General features: G+C 55.8%; 1 protein-coding gene across 1 annotated transcript in view; it reads left to right on the forward strand.

Annotated features, from left to right (window-relative positions):
• NUP210 (nucleoporin 210) overlaps window positions 1–21,638 on the forward strand; it is a 100,574-nt gene that overhangs the window by 19,218 nt on the left and 59,718 nt on the right. Inside the window, exons 4-13 of the mRNA XM_060110319.1 lie at window positions 906–1,002; window positions 3,733–3,883; window positions 7,037–7,169; window positions 12,215–12,373; window positions 12,922–12,990; window positions 14,551–14,657; window positions 15,526–15,666; window positions 16,565–16,702; window positions 17,660–17,815; window positions 19,346–19,544. Of these exons, the coding sequence (XP_059966302.1) occupies window positions 906–1,002; window positions 3,733–3,883; window positions 7,037–7,169; window positions 12,215–12,373; window positions 12,922–12,990; window positions 14,551–14,657; window positions 15,526–15,666; window positions 16,565–16,702; window positions 17,660–17,815; window positions 19,346–19,544 (1,350 nt within the window). The remainder of the gene's footprint in view (window positions 1–905; window positions 1,003–3,732; window positions 3,884–7,036; window positions 7,170–12,214; window positions 12,374–12,921; window positions 12,991–14,550; window positions 14,658–15,525; window positions 15,667–16,564; window positions 16,703–17,659; window positions 17,816–19,345; window positions 19,545–21,638) is intronic.

Raw genomic sequence — 21,638 nt, forward strand, 5'->3', positions numbered from 1 at the left:
TGGAGTGGGCGTGGGCGATAGGGTGTGGCGGGGAGTGGGGCAAACCAGCTGGAGAGGCTGAGCCAGCCTCTCATCACCAGAGGGAGCAGGGCCCAGGCAGCGGGGTCTTCAGACTTTTGAACTTGGAAGTTGGATATATAGTATACTGCATTTCTTAATTTGAAATGATGGGAGCCAATTAAAAAATGTAAAATCAACATCACCTGGGGAAAAAGCAAACCATAGTTCCCAGCAGATCAGGCCTTTGAGCCCCCAGTTTTCATCTCCCACCCTGTTCCCAGGTGTCTGCGTAGAACCAGGTGTTGCAGTTACCCTGAGAAGGTGTTTACAGAGGGTTTCAGACCCACCCTGAGTCCTGCTCCTCCGGGAACGGTCGCCCAGTCACGGGCCAGGCTCCACGTGTTCTGCCGTCTGGTCCAAGGCACGTGGACGGCAGCCAGGGCTTCAGAGCCGAGGCCGGCTGTGCGAGCGTCCACCTCCTCCACCCGGGACTTGGGGTCTCAGCATCTCGGCCGAGGGGCAAGGATGGGCACATGAAACCAGACGGCCTGGGTTCCTTTCCCAGCACAGGGAGGTGGTGAGGGGGGAGTGAGTGACAGTGTCGGGAGCCACCATCTAAACTGTAAAGCACTTAGCCACGTGAGGGGTGGTGGGTGCGCATAGGCAGGAGGTACAGCAGGAAGGACATGGCTCCCCCTGAGAGGCCAGGGCCTACTCACGCGGCTCAGCCCTCACGGTCACGTGACCCTGATCCTTTCAGCCTCGTTTCCCCTCCCTCCCTCCCTGCTGAATGGAGGCTGGAGGCTGCAGGCAGTACCGCCTGCTCTGCAGGGGCTGGTGCACCTCCCCTGCCCCTGGCCCCGGGGGGGTAACTCGGGTGCGCCCCTCTGCTCCTGCTCCTACAGGAAACACGTTCAGCACCCTGGCCGGGCTGGTCTTTGACTGGATGATTGTGAAGGACACAGAGGCCGACGGGTACTCAGACACCCACAACGCACTCCGGTAAGAGGCGCCTGCCTTGGAGGGGAGGCGGGAAGGGGGTTGTCGCCCGGCTCCGTGTGGGCTGGGGGCTTCCATCATCATCATCCCCGTCGGCTCACACGGTTGTGCAGGAACCTTGCTGCTTGTGCAGCCCACGGGGGTGTGTTCTGTGCGACATCGTCGAGGCAGCTGGGCTGTCCAGCTGTGGGGTGCGGCCCCACTGGGGGTGAGCTAACAGGGAGCCAGTCCCGGCTGGGGTGACCTTCCTGCAAAGACCTCTTCCAGGCGCAGGAGGCTGCCTTCCCCAGCACGGGGGTGGAGGTGGGCCTGCAGGCAGACTCCTTGTGAGACGGACTCGTTACCCATCTTGACTCAGCCAGTCCTCCCAACAGCCATGTGGCTTCCGTACCACTGTCCACGTGCCTTAGGTTGCTAAGGGGCGGAGCTAGAGCTTGAACCCAGATGTGTATAGATTCTCACAGTGCAGTGTGGTGGCCATGAACCCTATCCTGGCTGTTTAAATTTAAACTAGGTACAGTGGAAAATTCAGATCCTTGGTGCACTGGCCACATGTCAAGGGCTCGTTAGCTGTGTGGCTGGTGTTACCATACACTGGACAGGGCAGACGTGGAGCGTTTCGATCACAGAAGGTTCTGCTGGCCAGTGCTGGTGCAGACCCAAGGTCTGGGCTAATATCCCCTGCTATGCTGCATTGCCTCATGCTGTATTATAAAAATGTTAAAGAGTATAGTCCCTTTTGGGGGAGGAGGACTTATTTTAAAAAAAATTTTGCAGCACATTTTAGCCTACAGAAAAGTTGCAAGTGTAGTACAGAGAGTGGATTCCCCGAACCATCTGAGAGCAAGCTGCCACCCTGGGGCCCGTGACCCCCAGTTATTTTAATGTGCATTTACTACCTCTGAGGACGTTTTCCTGCACATCAACAAGACAGTCATCACAATTAGGGAATTAACACTGATGCCCGCAGTCACAAGACCTTGTTCAAGTTTTGCCAGTTTATCCCAGTTGTATCCTTTGTAGCAGAACATGCCCCCTAGGGTCACCTGCCGCGTGTTGTCCTGTCTCTCCTAGTCTCCGTCAGCGTGGAAGGGTTTCTCAGTCCTTCTTCGACTTTTGGGACGTTGCACTCATGAAGACTGTAGTCCAGTTATCTTACAGAGCCTCCCCCATTTCGGGTTTACCTGACGTTCCTCCTGATCAGACCCAGAGTTCTGCACCTTTGCAGGAACGTCACAGAGGCGAGATGCCGTATTGTCCTTGTGTCGTGTCGTGATTTTGTTGGTCCATCAGTGATTTTGTTCGCTGTCATCACTTGGGTAGGGTGGGGTCTGCCAGGTGCCCTGCTCTGATGTCACTTTCTTACTCCCTTGCAATTGATAAGTATTTTGTGGGGAGTCACAAGTCTGGCCTTTTGTTTACACCTTCAGAAGTCCAGCTCAGGGTTCCAGGACACATCCAGGCTCAGCTCACGGCCATTTCCACGGCAGGCACCCTCATGCCCTGACGCTGTGCAAGCCACGTTGCCCTCTTGGGTCAGAGCTCTTTGGGTGCTGGGCTGTCAGCCTCTGTCTCTGGTTGAGCACTGGAATTTCTGGGGTCTCCGTAAGCCAGGAATGTGGGCTTTAGGTCCAAGAGACCTGCATTCCGGTCCTGGCCTCGTGATGTCCTGCCTGTGGCCGTCATCAAGGACTGACCACCTGAGCACCATCTTCCTCCTGCAGCAGTTGGAGGTGTCACTGTGCCCACCTCGGAGGGTGGCAGGGTGGGCGAGCACATTGACGGGGGTGAGAGCCCCTCTCTGGGCCCGGCACATACTAGATGTTCAGGGGACGCTGGTTGCCTGCCCCGCTTCGCGCCACCAGGCTTGTTTCCTGCCCTGACGGCCCCCGGAGCTTCCAAGCACCCGGTATGTAAGTCGAATGCTGACCAAAGTCCAAGGTGCTAAGGGGTGCTAGAACCAGAGTGTCCTGGATTTTCATTAAATTCAGTGTGTGACACCTCGTAAAACTGGGCCAGGAAATAAATCACTGCATACTATAGCGCCCGGCAGATCTTGGGGAGAATGAAAGTGTGTCCGACTGACTGCTCTCATTCGGGTGGAACTGGGGGGCTTATCTGTAAATCGGGAGAGACTCAGGCTGGCCCTGCTTACCAGCCTGTGCTCTGAGGGTTCCACCCCATCCCGAATTCTCCCTCCCTTCTCCCCACAGCCTAACCCCAGGGAAGGTAGGATTCGATGTGATTCCCTATTCCTAACACTGGAGGGCGTGGTCGTTGAACCGTTTCCCAGATGGAGGAGCTGGCCAAGGAGGGAGGCTGGGACGCGTGGGGAGCCCTGAAGGACCCTGGCTGGGCCTGTGGTCCTGGGCCTGCTCTCAGCTTCCGTGAGCCTCACCTTTCATGTCTGTGAGACCAAAACATTTCAACTAAGCGGGCGGTCTTCAAATTTCAGTGCCTGCCTTTTATCACAATCACATTGGGATTTTTATAAAATGCAGATCCCCAGGCTTCGTGCAGACCAAGGGCCGGGCCGGGGCCGAGAATCTGCATGTTTCACAGGGACGTTGGCAGTTCTGATGTAGGACATTTCAGGGACAGGTTTCTAGGCAGCACCGACTAGGTCAGCAGCACTTACACGGGGTCTGGCACCCTGCAGAGGTGCTTCGGAGAGTGAGTGTGTGAGGTTCCTGGGTTCCACGCATCAGGTCTGACCGCACGTTCCTTTTCCAGCATCCTGACTTTTTTGGAGTCCACGTACATCCCTCCCTCCTACATCTCAGAGATGGAGAAGGCGGCCAAGCAGGGAGACACAATCTTGGTGTCCGGGATGAAGACGGGGAGCTCCAAGCTGAAGGCACGCATCCAGGAGGCCGTGTACAAGGTGGGTGCAGGGGGGCACCTGCTCTCCGGGGCGAGATCTGGACGACTGGTTCCCTCACATATTTAGTAGCAGAGAGGAGATGCCCTACCGGGAACCGTGTCTGGTGTGAGCCACGGCTTAGGAACAGGTGGCCGGGGCACCAGAGCCGCCACCTCTGCAGTCACAAGGCATCTTTTCTCCTCAATTTCCAGGGAGGTCCGGGAGCAGTGGGGTTGGCATCAACTAGCTTATCTTCAGTGAGCTCTCCTGTCCTGCTGTAGAGACACATCCGAGGCTTTGGAACTCCCAGGGTCCACCAGCCATTTCACCCTGTGCCCCACCTTGAGCCCTGACACTGGTTGCCTGGTCCCACGTGTGGAGGGCTCGGACTCCGACTCCCCCCTCCCCCTGTCGTCTGGCCTCACCAGCACCTGCTTCTCCATCAAGGCCCCATTTTGAGAGTGGAGGTGGGGCAGGGGCAGAAAGGACAGCGAGAAGTGGGTTTAACCAAGGCCTGGTTCCTCCCTGGTTCTTGTGGGCTCAGGTCTGCCCTGCCTGGGCCTCCTTTTGAGCTGCAGACCTGGGGTCTTCCTCTTTGTTTGCCTGGTTCCTGGAGCCCAAGCAGGAAGTTTGTGGTACATCTGCTGATTAATTTCTAAAGTGACAGATGAGAATTCACTCTCTTCAGCGGTTTAGCCGTAGTTTGGGAATCCTGGAGGGTTTTGGAAACATGAGGCAGCCACGTCCGGTGCAGTCCTGCAACATGCCTGGGATTGCAGTTAGTATTTGGGGAGTTTGTCTCCTTGTGTCCTGGGCCCCATGGGGGCACAGGGCTGGGCCGGGACCGGGCCCCCGCTGAGCTGCAAAGGCGGCCTTGTCCCGCCTGTGGAAAGCACCCATCTCAGAGCCCGGCCCAAGGTGGGTACTCTGTGTGGTTGTTTTTTCTTTTTAATGTATCAAAGATATTATTTAACTTATTGGGTTTTTTCTATTGAGGTGTAGTTGACATACAACATTATAGTAGTTTCAGGTGTACAACATGATTCGATATTTGTGTATATTGCAAAATGATCATAATAAGTTTAGTTAACATTTGTCACTATATGTAGTTACAGAGTGTATTTTTCTTGTGCTAGCAACTTTTAAGATCTATGCTGTGAGCAACTTTCAGATATGCAATACAGTATTGTTAATTATAGTCCCCATGCTATACAGGACATCCCAGGGCTTATTTATTTTATAACTGGAAGTTGGTACTTTTTGACCCTCTTCACCCATTTTGCCCACCCCCGTTTTGCCAACCACTAATCTGTTCTCTGTGTCTGTGAGCTTGGGTGTTTTGTTGTGTTTTTTAGATTCCACATGTAAGTGAGACCATATGTTATTTGTCTTTCTCTGTCCCTAAGGGGAGGACCTCAGTCAGTACCTAGATCCAGATCCAGACTGGTTAGAAGCCAAGCCTTCAGACAACAGCTTTTTTTTTTTTCTAATTTTTTTTTTTAGATTTTAACTTACTATTTATTTATTTATTTTGGGGTCGCATCGGGTTTTAGTTGCAGCGCACAGGCTTCTCTCTCATTGTGGCATGTGCGTTTTCTCTTCTCTAGTTGTGGCACGTGGGTTCCAGAGCACGTGGGCTCTGTACTTTGGGCACACAGGCTCTCTAGTTGAGGCACACGGGCTTAGTTGCCCTGCGGCATGTGGGATCTTAGTTCCCTGACCAGGGATCGAACCCGCGTCCCCTGCATTGGAAGGCGGATTCTTTACCACTGGACCACCAGGGAAGTCCCCAGACAACAGCTTTTAAAGGACACACATATGTACAGTCCTCTGGGGTTGTGAGCAGAGCCTCCCTGGCCCCCAGAGCCAGGGGATCTGGAGGTGTCTCCTGGGCGGCAGTCACAAGAATCGGGGCTCCGGACAAGGGTGCAGGCTCCGTTCTGGGAGATGCCATGAGCTGTAGTGAGGCAATGGGGGTACAAAGATAATGTCCCCAGCCTATGTTCCCCGAGAGCCCCTCTGTAGACCCTACATGTGACAACCCTGAAGCCTGCCCTCCAGGCCAAAGCCTCTTTCCAGCAGGTAGGCCTCTTCCACCTAATGACTGGGGGGGGGGTGTCAGTCAGCTGTGTGTGCAGTGTCGGGGGTCGTAGCCCAAGCACTGTCTCTGATTGATGGTCCTGTGGGGCCCAAGGGCCCCCAGGGCCAGGGGATCCAGGGGTATCCCCTGGGCGGCAGCCGCAAAACCCAGGGCACCAGGTGTAAGAGCTGGGGTCCTAGACACGTATAAGAGCCCCCCTCCTAGAGATGCTGGTGCTCTGGAGTGGGGCAGAGGGAGGGCATGAAGGTATGTCCCCCCCCAACCCCCAAGGCCTCAGGAAGGGTTTACTGTCAGCCCTTAGATGTGTGTTTAATTAGAAGCCGCCCCTCAGGTGCAGCCGTGATGATTAGCTAATGGGCCTCTTTCCAGAAAGATCGGGTTTCTCTGCTGTGCCCTGGGGCTGGTAGCTGATTAAGAACTCTTTCTCCGTCGGTTCCGGTCCTGCGGGACCCCAGAGCCCATGGCTGGGCACCAGAGACGGGCATGGAGACACGTTCTCTGGCAGCAGCTGCCAGAGTCAGGGCACCAGAGCGGGGGTATATACTCCTTTCTGTAAGAAACAGGCGCGCTCAAGTAAGGAGAGGGGCTGTGACGGTGCCCTCCTCGCCCCCGTCCCTGAGAGCCCTCTGTGGGCCCCTCTGCGCAGGCAGATAAGCCTCTTTCTCAGAAAGCCCGGTGTGTGTCGCTCTGCTGTCTGTGCAGTGCCCTAGGGGTGGTGTCCTGCCAAGAATAGTCTCTCCAATCGTCAGGGTCCTGTGGGGACGCAGGAGTACGGCCCCCAGCACGGGCCTTTGGGGCTTTTATAGGTGGAGCCCCTGGGCCCCTAGTGGCCTCTGTATCCATAGCCATCACCCCTGGCTCGGTATACTTTGGCAGTGACCTCTAAATGGCTGCCTGCTGTACCACAGGGCTTCCCTGGGGTTCTGGGGTGTCCAAAGGCGCTGCCTTGTGTTCTCACCCTAACCTCCCTGTGCCCACGTGAACAGACTGAACAGTTCTAAAGACGCTTTCTCTTGCTCACACGGACCCCTGCTCCGGGCTCACCTCGCCTCTTCTCTCTTCCTCATGCTAAGAACGTCCGCCCCGCGGAGGTCAGGCTGCTGATTTTGGAGAACATCCTTCTGAACCCAGCTTATGACGTCTACCTCATGGTGGGGACATCCATCCGCTACAAGGTGCAGAAGATCAGGCAAGGAAAGATGACAGGTGGGGCACCAGCTCAGCTTGGGACTCATGGCAACGGCGCCCTTTTGTTATCATGGTGAAATAGGCATAACATCAAATTTACCATTTTAACTTTTTTTTTTTTTTTTTTTTTTTTGCGGTACGCGGGCCTCTCACTGTTGTGGCCTCTCCCGTTGTGGAGCACAGGCTCAGCGGCCACGGCTCACGGGCCCAGCCGCTCCGCGGCACGTGGGATCCTCCCGGACCGGGGCACATACCCGTGTCCCCCACATCGTCAGGCGGACTCTCAACGACTGCGCCACCAGGGAAGCCCCCATTTTAACTATTTTTAAGTGTTCATTTTAGTGACGTTGATTACATTCACATTTTGTGCAACCATCACCACCATCCATCGCCAGAATTTTCTCGTGTTCCCAGACTGGAACCCTGTGCCCATTAAACACTGACTCCCCAACCCCCTTCCCTAGACCCTGACAACCACCCTTGGACTTTCTGTTCCTATGAATCTGACTGTTCTCGGGACCTCGTATAAGTGGAATCATGTAGTATTTGTCCTTTTGTGTCTGGCTTATTTCACTGAACTGAATGTCCTCGAGGTTCAACCGTGTTGTAGCAGGTGTCAGAATGTCCTTCCTTTTCATGGCCAGATAACATTCCATTGTCTGTATAGACCACGTTTTAGACACTCAGCCACTGATGGACACTTGCTTTGCTTCCACCTCTTGGCTGTTGTAAATAGTGCTACTATGAACATAGGTGTACAAATATCTCTTCGAGACCCTGCTTTCCATCTTTTTGGGTTTATATCCCTTTGTTTTAAGAATGTCCGAAGCCATGAGCTTCACGCTGGACTGGGTTTTGCCCGTGGGTCTACCACTGACTGCTGGGCAGCCTTGGCAAGACACCGCTACCTTTTGGGCCTCAGTTTCTCTCTTGGAGCCCTCAAAGCCTTTCTGCCTGTGCTGAGGGCAGAATGAATGAATGGACATGGATTTTTTTCTGGAAATTCTAAAGTGCCGTGTACATGTGATGCATTTTCAGTGATGAGTGTTCTTAATGCAGCACCAAGCCTCCTAAGAATTATTATCATTATCATCTTTTTGTTTAGTTTACACACATTTCTTGGTCAGAGCACAGGTCATCTAGTATCTCGGGTACAAGAGTGTTCCATTCTAGGCCCGAGCACTTGGACACATGTCTGGGCAGGTGCTTTCCCCAGGTTGCTGGCTGCTCTGTCTGTAATACAGGGCATCAGTTAAGAAGCGTGTAGATGCTTCAGCATCCGAGCAGCCTGGGCTTGGTCTATAGTTGGGTCTGAAAGTCTGAGGGCAGTGGGTCTGGTCAGTCATTACTGTGTGGCAGGGCGCTGCAGCCCTGGGGAGGCCTCAGAGCCGAGGACAGGCCCCTCCTGCCCCGAGGCCCGGTTCTCTCCCACACGGGGTGCCCTGCTGAAGGACAGTAGACTGGGGGTCCCAAGCGTCTCCGTGTGCCGGGCGTGGAGCGTCCAGCTCTTTAGCACCTGTCAACGTGCAGGCGAGTTGTGTACGAAGCTGGGCTGGGGGTCCTGGCCAGAGCCTGGCGTGCACCACAGACTTTAGGGAAGCAGAGTCTAAAAGCAAAGGGACGGACCTGGGTGTGGCTTTCTGAGACTCTTAAAAGGGGAGATGGCTCAGCAGTGGAGTTCTCAGGACCCTGCCCCTGCGTCCTCAGGGGGAACGCAGTGGAGACAAGTTAAAGGCCAGAGGGCACCCACAGGGGCTTCTCAGAAATACCGTCTCCACCGGAGCACTGTCTCGAACACATTGTGGCCTGATGGAGACAGTCTGGAACATCTGACCATCATGAGAGTTTCCTAGCTGTTGTGCTTTTCACATTATGACCCAACAGCTCTGTGAGGTGGGTTTCATTAATACCCTGTTTTACGGACGAAGAAACCGAGACACAGAATGCCTGATAGTCACCAAGCTGTCGGGTCCTTGGCCTTAATCACTCCTGCAGGGTCGAGTGGTGCTGGGTCCCAGAGGAGCCCAAGAAGGGCTTTCTGTTCTCCCAGAGCAGGGCGGGTGGCCCCTTTGTGAGGGCAGATGAGGGCGGGGAGCTGTGCCCCCACCAGGGAGGTTAAAGGGCATTTACTAAAGAGGGGTTCAGAGCTTACCCTTTGGTGCATGGCCCAGATGGACAGCACATCCCAAGACACCCAGAGAACTTTGGGGTTTGCTCAGTGACCTACGGTAGAAGTCAAAGAACGGGGCACATGAAAGATATCCCCAGACAGGAAGTAGTTAAGCTGCCTCTCTTGCATCTGTGTGGTAATGAGATGGAAAACGCCTCCAAAAATAAACACACCGCAGGGCTGGAGTGGATTCCAGACAGATGCTCTAGGGGAACAGATGGGGGAGGGGCCTGCAAAGGTCCACCAAGAACAAGACATCCGGGTGGAAGCTCACTGTCCATTCGTTTTGATGGGTTGTGTTGTTTTGTTTTTTAATTGAGATACAATTCACATCACTGTCATTTTTAACTGGCTGCTAGACAGGAAAGTCAGGGGATGACATCATGACAGGGAACATGAGTTTTGGCAAGCCCCTGTTTTGCACGGCATCCGTAGAAGGTTCAGAGAGTTACAGGTGAGAGGGCAGTTACCCCAAATTAGTTCTTCATATTTTCTTTCAGTCTTTCTTCCTTAAACATGTAATGTTCCTTCTTGCCTTCCGACGTCTGCCTGCCTTCCTTTCTCTCGGGCCCGTTTTCGGAGTCCCTACCCTGTACTGCGGGCACTGCTGTGGGGCTGCAGTGGTCAGGGGGCTGCCCGGATTCCTCCCGCCTGGAGTTCTAGCGATCACCTGCAGACACCCCCTCCCGTGGGGCAGGGGAGGGAAGAGAGGGGCCTGGAGGAGGAGTGTCTGTGAGGCCATGGGCAGCGTTCCCAGCACGGAGAGGGGACACAGACTTCTCCCTTTGCTGCTCAGTGCCTGGTGCTGGCGTTGCTGATGTGCCCGGCCCAGTAACCAACCTATTAGATAGAACAAGATGTGGGGAGGACAAGCTGGCTGAGGGAGTCGATGTCTGAAAAGAACTCGGGTGACGGGAATGCTGGAAATTACTGGGATAAATTGTGCTGAGGTTGGAAAAAGGACGGATGTGGGATGGGTTCCTGCGTCCAAGACTCAGCTGGTAAAGGACCCATCGCACCCTGAGCCGTGGCCTCGCAGAGCGAGTGCGTGCTGGGCTGCCTGATGGGCTGGGCTCGGAGGCAGGGCAGTGGGCTGCTTGTCCTTCTGGGCTTGGACCCACCGCCCCCGGAGCTCCATGGTCCTCCCCGGACCCTGCATGGGGTGGGAGTGGGGGGTTCTGGCAGAAGCACATCTTGGGGGGTCAGCCAGGGTCGGGAGGGCTCAGAGACCGGGTCTCCTAGGAGAATGTGGGCCTCCTGGCCATGGAAGGACAGCCTACAGGGTGACCCACTACCCTCAGCGGGTGATAGCAGGGCTGCGTTGGGGCCCCAGGAGCAGCCTTCCTCTGCCTGTGGACAGACGGGGACCTTTCACATCCGCAAAGGCTTCATTGTTCAGTGCCTCTGAGAAGTAGTGAGGTCTTGCAATACAGGAGGTGTTGAAGGGCTTCCCTGGTGGCGCAGTGGTTGAGAGTCCGCCTGCCGATGCAGGGGACACGGGTTCGTGCCCCGGTCCGGGAGGATCCCACATGCCGCGGAGCGGCTGGGCCCGTGAGCCATGGCCGCTGAGCCTGCGCGTCCGGAGCCTGTGCTCCGCAACGGGAGAGGCCACAACGGTGAGAGACCCGTGTACTGCAAAAAAAAAGAGGTGTTGAAGGGGTCCGCCAGACAAGCCCTCCTCTTCGTCGCCTTCGGGCTTTGTAAATAGGGTTACATCATGTGGTGCAAGATCGTCCAGAGTCGGTCTATTTATTTCCTAAAAAGACCCTTTTCATTTGCAGAATGTTAAACAAGGGAGGACACTAGTGATTCCTGAAGCAGCGCTGAGTAATGCTGCTCTCTGAGCAGTGGCATTACCTTATTATTTTATTATGACGTGTATCCTTGATGCACTGCTGCTGTGTTCTGATCACTGGGTACGTCGTCTATAAGAGTCTCAGCCCAGCATGGCTGGGCTTCCCCATTGGAGACCTGGAAGTGGGTTGTGTGGACTGGAAGGGCTTCTCAGTTCCAGCAAGTGTCAGAATCCCCTGCAGGGCCTGTGCAAATACAAAGTGCTGGCTGCCCCCACTACACCCCTCCTCCCCCATCCACCGAGTTTGGTTCAGCAGGTCTGGGATGGGGCCAGTTATTTGCGGTTTCCCAGGTGATGCTGATGGTCCAGGGAACACACTTTGAGAACCCTCTGTTCCAGGGCAAATTCTTGGGGACCTATTGGAACACACAACAGATACCCTAGCACAAGAGGTGGGCAAGTTGCCCCCCTTTCAGAATTCCTGGGAGTTTTTGAAGGATGTTCTAGCTGAAACTCCTCCAGGATCTTTGTCCTGGGCGCCTCCCATGGCAGCCCCTGCCTGGGACCCAGTGGTGAGCAGGGAAGCTGTGTGTGGTCCCTGCATCCTGTCCCTCTCTCGTGCAAGAGGGCTGGAACGGGGCCACAAACGCAGGCAGAGTGAGTGGGTTATTTGGAAACCCCCAAAGGACCCCTAGGTCCAGTGAGCCCCACCCTGGGCCCCTCGATGCAGAAGCAGAGTTCACTTGCTTCTGTGACGAACAGAAAAGGGTCTGATGTTGGTATCCTGCCAGCAGCTGGCAGTTTGAGTCACAGGCTGTGCTTAATTTTTTTTAAAAAAAAAGCTGCTCATGGCATCCACAAAAAAGTGATTGCCTCTGAAAATTCATGGAGAGTGTCAGCTTTGTCCACAGGCATGGAGAATAATATTAAAATTTAAAGCACTGAAAAAAAATTAAGCAAAAAAAAAAAAGAAAATCAAGCAGCTGTACTGACAGCAGGGTCCAGGGACTGGGGTGGGGGAAGGAGGTGACATTGATGTTTAACATCTCCTGTCTTTGCTCTCTCTCCCCTCTTTGTTCTTTGTTTCTGGGTGGCCAGAACTCTCAATGCCCTCCGATCAGTACGAGCTACAGCTTCAGAACAACGTCTGGGGCCCCGAGGGAGACCCGGGCCGGCCCGTGGCAGTCTTGGCCCAGGACACATCGTTGGTCACCGCAGTGCAGCTGGGACAGAGCAGCCTGGTCCTCGGTCACAGGAGTATCCTTTCCCCGGGCAGCGCGCACGCATCTGCGTGTCTTGCACGGGAGATGTGCTGTTTGGAAGTCAAGTCACTTTTCTCCCTGAAAGCTTGGCGAGGCTAAAAATAGCCCCGTTTTCTCTCAAGGTCTGAAAATCAGAAAGGACCAAAATCGTACCCCAGCTGAGTGGAATCGCTCACCTCTGGGGAGACTTGCTGGAGAGGTTTTGAGGTGAGGGGTGGTGGCTGGAGAGGAGCCCCAACCTCGCCTCCGGAACCTTCTCTGGTCTCATCTGAGGGGCCTGGCCGAGGCTGTTTCCACACCAGCGTGTGGGTTGTCATGTGTCCCCAACTTGTTTGCATGCCCCGGGTGGTCTCCAGGGTCCTTGCAGAGGGCCCCCTTTTGGAGTGGAGGAAGTGCCCTGTGGCCGCTGATTCTGGAAACGGCCTGAGCTGTGCGTGGCCTCGGGCCGGGACCTTCCCATCCCCTCTTCTCCCCACGTGATGTTGATGATAACGAAGCCGACGCCTGCCAGCTAGTTTATTTGTTCCTTAATTCAGAATCCAGGTATCCGCATGCAGGGCGCTTCCCGGTTACCCAATAGCACCATCTACGTGGTGGAACCCGGGTACCTGGGTGAGTGTGGGCATCCTGGGTCGTTTGTGATTACAGGAGTTAAAAAGTCAAATAAAAGTAACGGTCCCCCAGGAAACGCTTCCCTCTGGCCAGCTCTGCCAGCGGGGAGGCCCGGGACGTCAGTGCTACCCTGCCCTTCCCGGGGCTGCCCCCCCAGCCCTTCCCCTGTCTGTGCACAGAATAAGTGGAGGGTAGACCACGGTCGGCTGGTGGCCAGCTCTGCAGGGAGAGAAACAGGATAGGGTAGAGTGGGGGAGGGCTCTGTCTTCTGGTTTTATACCAGGGCTCTGCCCAGACCTCACCATGGCTATGGACGTTTGGAAGATGCCTTGGCGGAAGAGAGGGGGAGGCTTGAGGCCGAGAGAGGAGGGGAGGAGTCCACAGCCATGGAGGACCCGGACGGGCACAGCCAGGGCCCAGGAGCTGCTGTAGAGACGACTCCTGGAAAGACGTCTGGACACACGTGTTCCCTGGGCCTGAGCCGCCTCTCCCGTTGGGCGCCCTGAGGTGGTTCGGGTGAGAGAGCTGTTGGCTGGGGCCCAGCAGCCCCCTGGTCCTCCTGTTGGCTGCTGAGTGAGACTGCTGTTGGGGGAGACCCATGCTGACGTGTAGTGGCCTCGGGCGGGGTGGCCCTGTGTGTCTTGGGAGCGCCATCTGCTCAGAACCCTTGGTACCTTCCGTCTGCCTGGCACGTGCGGGGCACTGGAGTCCGGAGGAGGGAAGTGGGGGCCTTGTGCTTGGTTTTGCAGGGAGAGACCACTGCAAACAGGTGACAGGACAGTGGTAAAGAGTTAGTAAACGTGAGTGCAGTGGAAGGGCTTCTGGGAGATGGTGCTCGAGGCCGGCGTTTTCTCAGAAGCTGCTCTTGTGCGGGTTCGTCATCCTGGCAGAAGCACAGCTCAGGCGATGGTGTGGAGGTGGGAAGCACGTGGCGTTGCAGGGGTCAGCCAACAGCTGGCGGCATCGTGTGTGGGAACAGAGCTGGAGGCCTGGGAGGGCAGGGCCAGCTCACAGGGAGAGCGCTCAGAGTGTAGACCTACGGTGGATTCAGGGGGTAGACTCTCTGTGGATTCAGAGTATAGATTCACTGTGGGTTCAGGGTGTGGGCTCACGGTGGATTCAGGGTGTAGACCTACTGTGCACTCAGAGCGTAGACCTACTGTGGGTTCAGCGTGCAGACTCACTGTGGATTCAGAGCATAGATCTATAGATTCAGAGCACAGACTCACAATGGACTCAGAGTGTAGACCTACTGTGGGTTCAGAGTGTAGGCTTACTGTGGGTCAGAGCCACCATGGATAGGGTCAAGTTTGAATGGGCCCTGGAGCATCCGGTGGGGAATGTTTGGTCCTTGTGCATCTGAGGTCAGCTCAGGTTCTGAGCGCTCAGGCCTGATATGGGCATTAGGTCTCACCGTCACGCACAGCTGGTTCCTCCCCGGAGGAGTGCAGAGGAATGGCCTTGGGGCCTCGGTGCTGACCAGGCCTGGTGCCATCCTCTCCCTCAGCCACAGGCCCCTGTGGCCTCAACGCTGAGGCTCTGCGCCTGCCTGTTTTGTAGGGTTCACAGTCCACCCTGGTGGCAGGTGGGTGCTCGAGACCGGCCGCCTGTACGAAATCACCGTCGAAGTGCTTGACAAGTCCGGCAACAAGGTCTACCTGTCGGATGTGAGTCCCCCTCGGGCCTGATGGAGTTGGGGGGGTGGGGTGCCTCTCCTGGAGCAGCTGCCCAACGAGCAGCCCCCAAACACAGGGGGCCCTGAGCAGGCAGGCTGAGTTGGGGTGCTTCCTAGTGGTGCGGCTGGGTCCATGGAAGACACTGTCGTGGGACCCCTCGGGCGTCTCAAGAGCCTGTAGCCTGTGAGTCTGCACCAGGGGCCCCGCTTCCTACAGGGCTTCCTGCCCCTCCTCATTAGCCCGGGGACCTCACAGCACTGAGAATCCATCCTTCCCTACCGTGCAGAGCCTCAGGGCCAGGAATACCTGCAACCTGTCCAGAAGGCCCCTTGACTGAGGCCAAGCTCAGTAGCTTCCTGGCTCTGGAAAGAGCATCACAAATGGGCAGGTGGAGAGAAGTCTCGGCCGTGTTTGGTCCTTTGTGAGAAATTCCCAGGATGATGAGAATCTCCAGACCTTCCTTGTGGGGTCTGAGGTTTCAAGGAGGGGGCGAGGTTCCCCTTCAGCCTCTCTGCAGAAGCCACTGCCTTCCTTGCGTTACTAGACAAAGGCTCGGTCAATCACCATTTTGGGTGAAATTAGCTCTAAGGGCTTTTGATGTCCTTTTTTTTATTTGGTGGTTTTCTTGTTGGGACCGCAGGGTCTGAGAGTCAACAGTAGCCTTCCGGCTCGCGAGCGCCAGGTCCTCGGGTCACAAGGGGAGGGCAGCCTGGGAGGGGTCAGAGCTCAGATCCAGGGTTTCGTGTAGTTCATCCCCCTGGCCTGGCTGCTGTTTTGGGGCCACACGGCTTCTTTCCTGCGTCCCAACGTCCCTGAGTTGTCCCGGAAGCTCCTCTCACCTTCCTGCCTCACCTTCCAGAACATCCAGATCGAAACCATGCTCCCTGCGGAGTTCTTTGAGGTTCTGGCTTCTTCCCAGAACGGGTCGTACCATCATGTCAGGGCGACAAAGAGGGGCCAGACGGCCATCGAGGCCGCCCTCACCTCCGTGGTGGACCAGGCAAGTTGGCGCCTCCCTCGGCCCTCCCCACCCCCCCCCACCCCCGGGACCTGCGCAGATGGAAATGTCAAACCAGGCTGGACATGAGCCCAGGGCAGTTGGGACCCCAAGAGTGCACTGCTGTTGTGGGCACCACGGGGTTCCCTCCTGCTCTGGGCTCACAGTGGTGGTGTCTGGGGGTAGGGGGTTTGGCCTTTCCCTGTCCCCTGTCCCTGTGCTGGGCCAGAGCCCCTCTTCCTCTGCCCTTTGCTGGCCCCTGTAAAAGTGAGCCTGCATCTCTGGGGCTGGGGGTAGAATCCCTTGCTGGGAACAGTGTTGGGCCCGTGTGTCCAGCCGTGCACTGACCAGGACCCATGAGTATCTCTTTGGCTGTTTTGGCTGCTTGGATCCTTCAAAGTTTTTAAATTTCCCCCTGTATTTAAAAGGCCATTCGGTTTCGGTGGGAGCCGATGTTACTGATTGGAAGCTTGGCGCGGGTGTTCTTATCTTCCTACCCCACGCACACCTCTCCCAGACCTGGCAGCGGCAGAAATGGCCTGTGAACCAGGCCGAGATTCCTACCAAAGTGACCACTTCTGTGCTGGGGGTTTTGGGCGAGTTGCTTTCATGCCCCATGACTAGATTTCCCCATCCGTAGAGTGGGGATAAACCACATGCATCCTGTCAGGGGTGCTGTGAGGATGCAGTCAAGCAGCATTTATTTCAGCAGCTGTTGCAGAGCCACCAAAAGCCATCTCCATGGAGATGGAGAAGGCCGCAGGGTACCTGGCATCTTCCTTCCCACTCCCCCACAACTGAAAAATCTACCCTGGAGACCAGTCCCCAGGGAGGGACGGGGGCCTGCTTGAGTGCTGACCTGGTTGTCATGGTGGCATACGGCACCCTCACCCCCTTGCAGGACGGAGGGGTCCACACGTTGCGGGTGCCTGTGTGGAACCAGCAGGAGGTGGAAATCCATGTCCCCATCACCCTCTATCCAAGCATCTTGACGTTTCCCTGGCAACCAAAGACGGGCGCCTATCAGTACACGATAAAGGTAACCGTGAGACCCCGTCTGGGTGCATTCCTTTGGGTGTTTCCATGGGGTTGGGGCTTTACGTCCATTCTGTTTCTGTTATAATTACGTTCTAGTGGTCAGGAGAGAATTCAAAATCAGAGTCTTTATGCTTTCTGTATTTTCTGAGGTTTCTATCACAGCAGTGTATTTTGGTAATTAGGAAAAAACCTTGAAAAATAGTAAAGAAAGCATGATAAAGAAAGTCCTGAACACAGATTTAACTTCCACATGTGTTTCTTTTTGTAAAAAATTATTGTTTTCTGGAAACAGCGTAAAGATCTTTAGAGAAAAATTTGGAATTCGAGGGGAAGGTGTCTCCAACTCTGTCACATATAAGGTGTTCTTGGTCTTTGATGTTCACGTGCCCACCTGGCATTAGTGGCGGGGCCTGATGCCCGTCGGGGCTAGAGCCCATGTGGCCTGCCCCATCCCATCAGTCCTTGCTGTCTCACGGCAGTGAGGACAGGTGTCCTGTGTGTGTACTGGGACCCACTGCCTCTTCACTCAGGTGTGTCACCTTCTTGGCCCCTCTAGGGTCCTGGGATGGTGGCCCCTGGTCTGGAAGCCTCTGGGCTGTCCTTGACTTCACGGCAGATGACTCGGAGCGGGCAGGGGTCTATGTCAGGAGGGGGCAGGGAAGCCGAGTCCTGCACCCAGCTCTGGGGCGCGGGTCTTCCCATTCCAGCCTGAGGTGCCCCTGGGTCCGGGGGCCACTGTCATGGGCATATGCATACGCTTGTGTCTGCCACAAGGTCCCCAGAATATGAGGACCAGAAGGAGACAGGGTGGGGAGAGTGAGGGGCAGAGGCAGTGCCAGCCAGATGTTGGCTGATGCCACATGTCACCATGTGGTGGCGCGATGCCGACTGCGTGTGAGAGAGAGAGGGACCAAGGGACGGGCAGGTGGGCTGACCTGATCATGACTTCCCTCCCCAGGCCCATGGTGGGAGTGGGAACTTCAGCTGGTCTTCCTCGAGCTCTGTGGTTGCCACAGTCACCGTCAAGGGCGTGATGGCCACAGGCAGTGACACTGGCCTCAGTGTGATCCAGGCACATGATGTGCAGAACCCGCTACATTTCGGTGAGATGAAGGTGAGACCTTGGGCCAGGACGGCCGCGGGGAGGCTCGGGTGGTGGGCTGCAGCCACCGTCTTAACCAGCCTCAGGCTTAATTCAGAAACACCCTTTTGCCCTCGGTCTTGCACTTGGCTTTGGTGGTGGTGGTGAGAGCATCTAGTGTCAGGTCCAGCCCTGCCCCTGAGCTCACGGCCAATTCAGGAGATGGTCGTCCCATCCCACACCAGGCAGGGATGGAACCAGCCAGGTTTCTGGAAGGGAGACCAGAGGACACAGAGACACGAGGTATTCAAAGGAGTCATTCTAGAAGATTCCCCCAACCTGAAAGCTATGAATCTCCCAAGTTGGAAGGGCCACTGGGCATGGGTTGTAAATTCACAGTGAAGGGAAAGCCCCCAGACTCCAAGAGACTGGCCCCATTCCTTTCCTCTGACTCCTGTTCAGGTCCAAGTCGGGAGTCCCTGCACGGGGACCCTACACCTTGTGTTCGTCCCAAGTGACGTGGGACCAACTCAGCAAAGGCCGAAGGTGGGAGTGGCCACCTGCAGCCGAGCGTCTGCCAGCCCCACCTGGTGGCCTCCGGATCCCAACTCTTTCCTGAACGCCTGACCCTGATCTCGGCCTGTTTTATTACCTCATTTAGGGCTGAAATGAAAGCTCCACATGTAGTGCGTCCATCCCCAACCTTCTCCTACACTGTTTGGGACATTGACGTACACATTTTTCTCCTCTTTTTATTTCGATCCACACACACCTACCTAAAGATCCATCTAACTCGTGTAAGGAGGGTTGTAACTGAGACCCCTTAACTGCAGCACAATTGTCAAGTATTTGGATAATCTGTGACCAGGTTGCCCCCTCCCTTGCCCCCAAGCTTCTTTATCGTAGTAAATGTGCCCCTGTCACCTGGCTGCTCAGCCCAGAGCCTGAGGACAGTTCCTGAGCGTGTGTAGTGGTCAGAACCTGGCTTCCAGGGCCGCCTGGCTTCCAGGGCCGCCTGCCTGGTCCAGACACCACCGTGCTCCAGCCGGGCAGGCTCTTGACCTCCCGTGCCAGGTTCCTCATCAAGCAGACAGGTTGATAGTAGAACCTTGTTAACAAGGAGGCTGAGAGGATTGGATGGGTTCATTCTGTTCCTGGAACAGAGCCTGGCGTGTGGGAAGTTTTGTGCGGTTGAAGTATTAGTGTTGTCGCTGGTGATGCCTCTCTAACCCTGCACACTCACCTCCTTTATGTCCCTCCAACGCGCTGAGCCCTATGTGCCTCAGGACCTTGGCGCAGACTGTCTCGTCTTCCCAGACCTTTGTCAGGCTACCTCTGACGTGGCTACCAGGTCTGAGCTTCTACAGCACCTTCCCAGGGAGGCCTTCCCTGACGGCTCTGTCCTGAAGGTCTCCCCGCCCCCAGTACACACCATCGTGTCCCCCAGGCTCAGGCTTCTCACCGATGGGTCCTCAGTGCTCCTACACAGGGTATCAGGAAAGCCGAGCAGCAGCTGTTCCTCCTGTGAGGAACCTGCCGACCGTGCACGCCCCTGTCCTCCAGGTGTACGTGATCGAGCCCAGTGGCATGGCGTTCGCCCCGTGCCCAGTGGAGGCCAGCGTGGGCCAGAGCCTGGAGCTGCCCCTGAGGATCCATGGCCTCATGCCTGGTGGGGCTGACGAGGTGGTCACGCTGAGCGACTGCTCCCACTTCGACTTGGCGGTGGAGATGGAGAACCAGGGCGTGTTCCAGCTGCTCCCAGGTAAAGCAGCACTGTGAGTGGCCGCCGGACGGCAGGCTCGGGGCCGACGGCCTGGGTTCTCAGCGTGGGCTGCCCCAGATTCCTAATTCAGGGGCTGCACCAGCAGCAGGGTCATAGCCTGAGAAATGGCATTTGTCCCCTTGTCCACCATCAGCAGTGGTCTGGTCTGGATCTTACTGCCATGTGATTGCATGTCACTCGGCTTTCTGAGCCTCAGTTTCCACATCTCTAAAATGGGTGTCATCCGAAGTAGAGGCTCACGTCACCCTGCCCGTTGCAGTGCCTGGAATGTGACACGTGCTCAGAATACACTGTAAATAGGGGTTCTGACGGGTTACAGAATTATAACACCTTAGTGACTGCACGGTCCATCCCTCCAGGGCCATCGAAGCCAGGCACCCACTGCAGGGCCGGGCAGTGATATTGGTGTTGATGGTGGCAGCTATGCTCAGCCACCGTCTTACGGGGTGTCAACCCTGCTGGGCGTTGCGTGTGCACTTGGCATGCGTGACCTCACCAGGCGTCACAGCCACCGTGGGAAGAGGGGCTGTGCTTGGGTCACATGTCAGACGAAGAGACCGAGGCTGCGTTGCACTGCCCAAGGTCCCGTGAGGTTCCTGGGCCACGAGGGATATGGAGCTGGGTGTGTCTGACACTGACCCTGGAGTCTTAGTCCCCTGCTTCCCAGGGGAGTCAACCCAGGGAGTGCCCTCCGATTGCAGATGACGAAAACCGAGGACTGGCAGGGCTCTGGGCAGGGTTAGAGTGGGCGGGGAGCAGCGTTCGCGGGCACGCCCGTGGGATGTGTGTGTACACAGTGGCCTGGCGTGGCGGAACCTGTCGAATCTGGAATCACGGGGGGCTTCGGGGGGTGTGGACCTCAGGGGCCAGAAGTGGGGGCCACCGCTGGTTTTGGAGCAGAGGAATGACCACGTGGTGCTGGCAGAGTTCAGGAAGCTGACAGCAGAGGGGTTTGCAGGCTCGCCTGTGGGGCCGAGCGGCTTTCCACGCCGCCACCGCGGGTGTCGGCACTCACGGAGCCGTTTGAGCGTGACGCTGTCGGACGGCACAGAACGCCCCTGGACGTCATCGCATTCACATCCTTCCCTGGAGGTGCTGCTGCGTCCTCTCTGACTGTCCAGGAGAAACCGGGCTTCAAGGACTGTGTCCACAGTGACGCCACCGTTTAGGGTGGAAGCAAACATCAGTGTGGGGGAGAGAGGCCCACCAATGGCAGGAGATGCCCCTGGAGGGGCGTCCACAGGCTGCAGCCAGGAGGTCCCAGGAATAAAGGATAGTGAACAGGGTTTGGGTTCCACAGTCCCAGGTCCCAGCTCTGCCTTTGTCAGAATTCCTGGCGTGCCCTGCTCCAGATCTGTGCGTTTCTCCTGTAAATTTGACCTTAAGAGAAAAAGAACCCTAAAGAAATACTGACCTGCAGATAATTATGTGTGTGCGAAAGCGTTTAGGATGAAGTGTACTGATGCCTGCGGCTCATTTTTTTGTTTTTTCTTTAAGATTTTTTTGATGTGGACCATTTTTTAAAGTCTTTATTCAACTTGTTACAATATTGCTTCTGTTTTATGTTTTGGTTTTTTGCCCATGAGGCACGTGAGATCTTAGCTCGCCAACCAAGGATCGAACCCGCACCCCCTGAATTGGAAGGCGAAGTCTCAACCACTGGACTGCCAGGGAAGTCCCACGGCTCACTTTTCGAGGCATAAGAAAGTGGGATGGACTGATGGATGGGAAGGTGGTAGATAGATACGCAGCAGAGAAACAGAAACAAATGTTAGCTGCAGAATCTAGGGGACAGGCTTGCGGAGCTTCACAGCATGATTTCTTTCTAAATGTTTGGAAAGAAAACTATAAAATTCCACCAGAATGGCATTTTTTAAACAGGTGGAAAATACCAAGTATTGGCAGGGATGTAGTGCAGCTGTGAGTAGCAGTGTGACTCGACAGCCATTTTGGGAAGGAGAGTTGGCAAAAGTGACGAAAGCTGAACATAGGTGCTAAGGACCCGAGGTGAAATCCTGCACTCCTTGGGACACACCCGACAAAAATGCTGAAATATGCCCCCCAAAGAAACGC

The sequence above is a fragment of the Mesoplodon densirostris genome, chromosome 10 (assembly GCF_025265405.1).
Source record: "Mesoplodon densirostris isolate mMesDen1 chromosome 10, mMesDen1 primary haplotype, whole genome shotgun sequence".
Classification (NCBI taxonomy): Eukaryota; Metazoa; Chordata; class Mammalia; order Artiodactyla; family Ziphiidae; genus Mesoplodon; species Mesoplodon densirostris.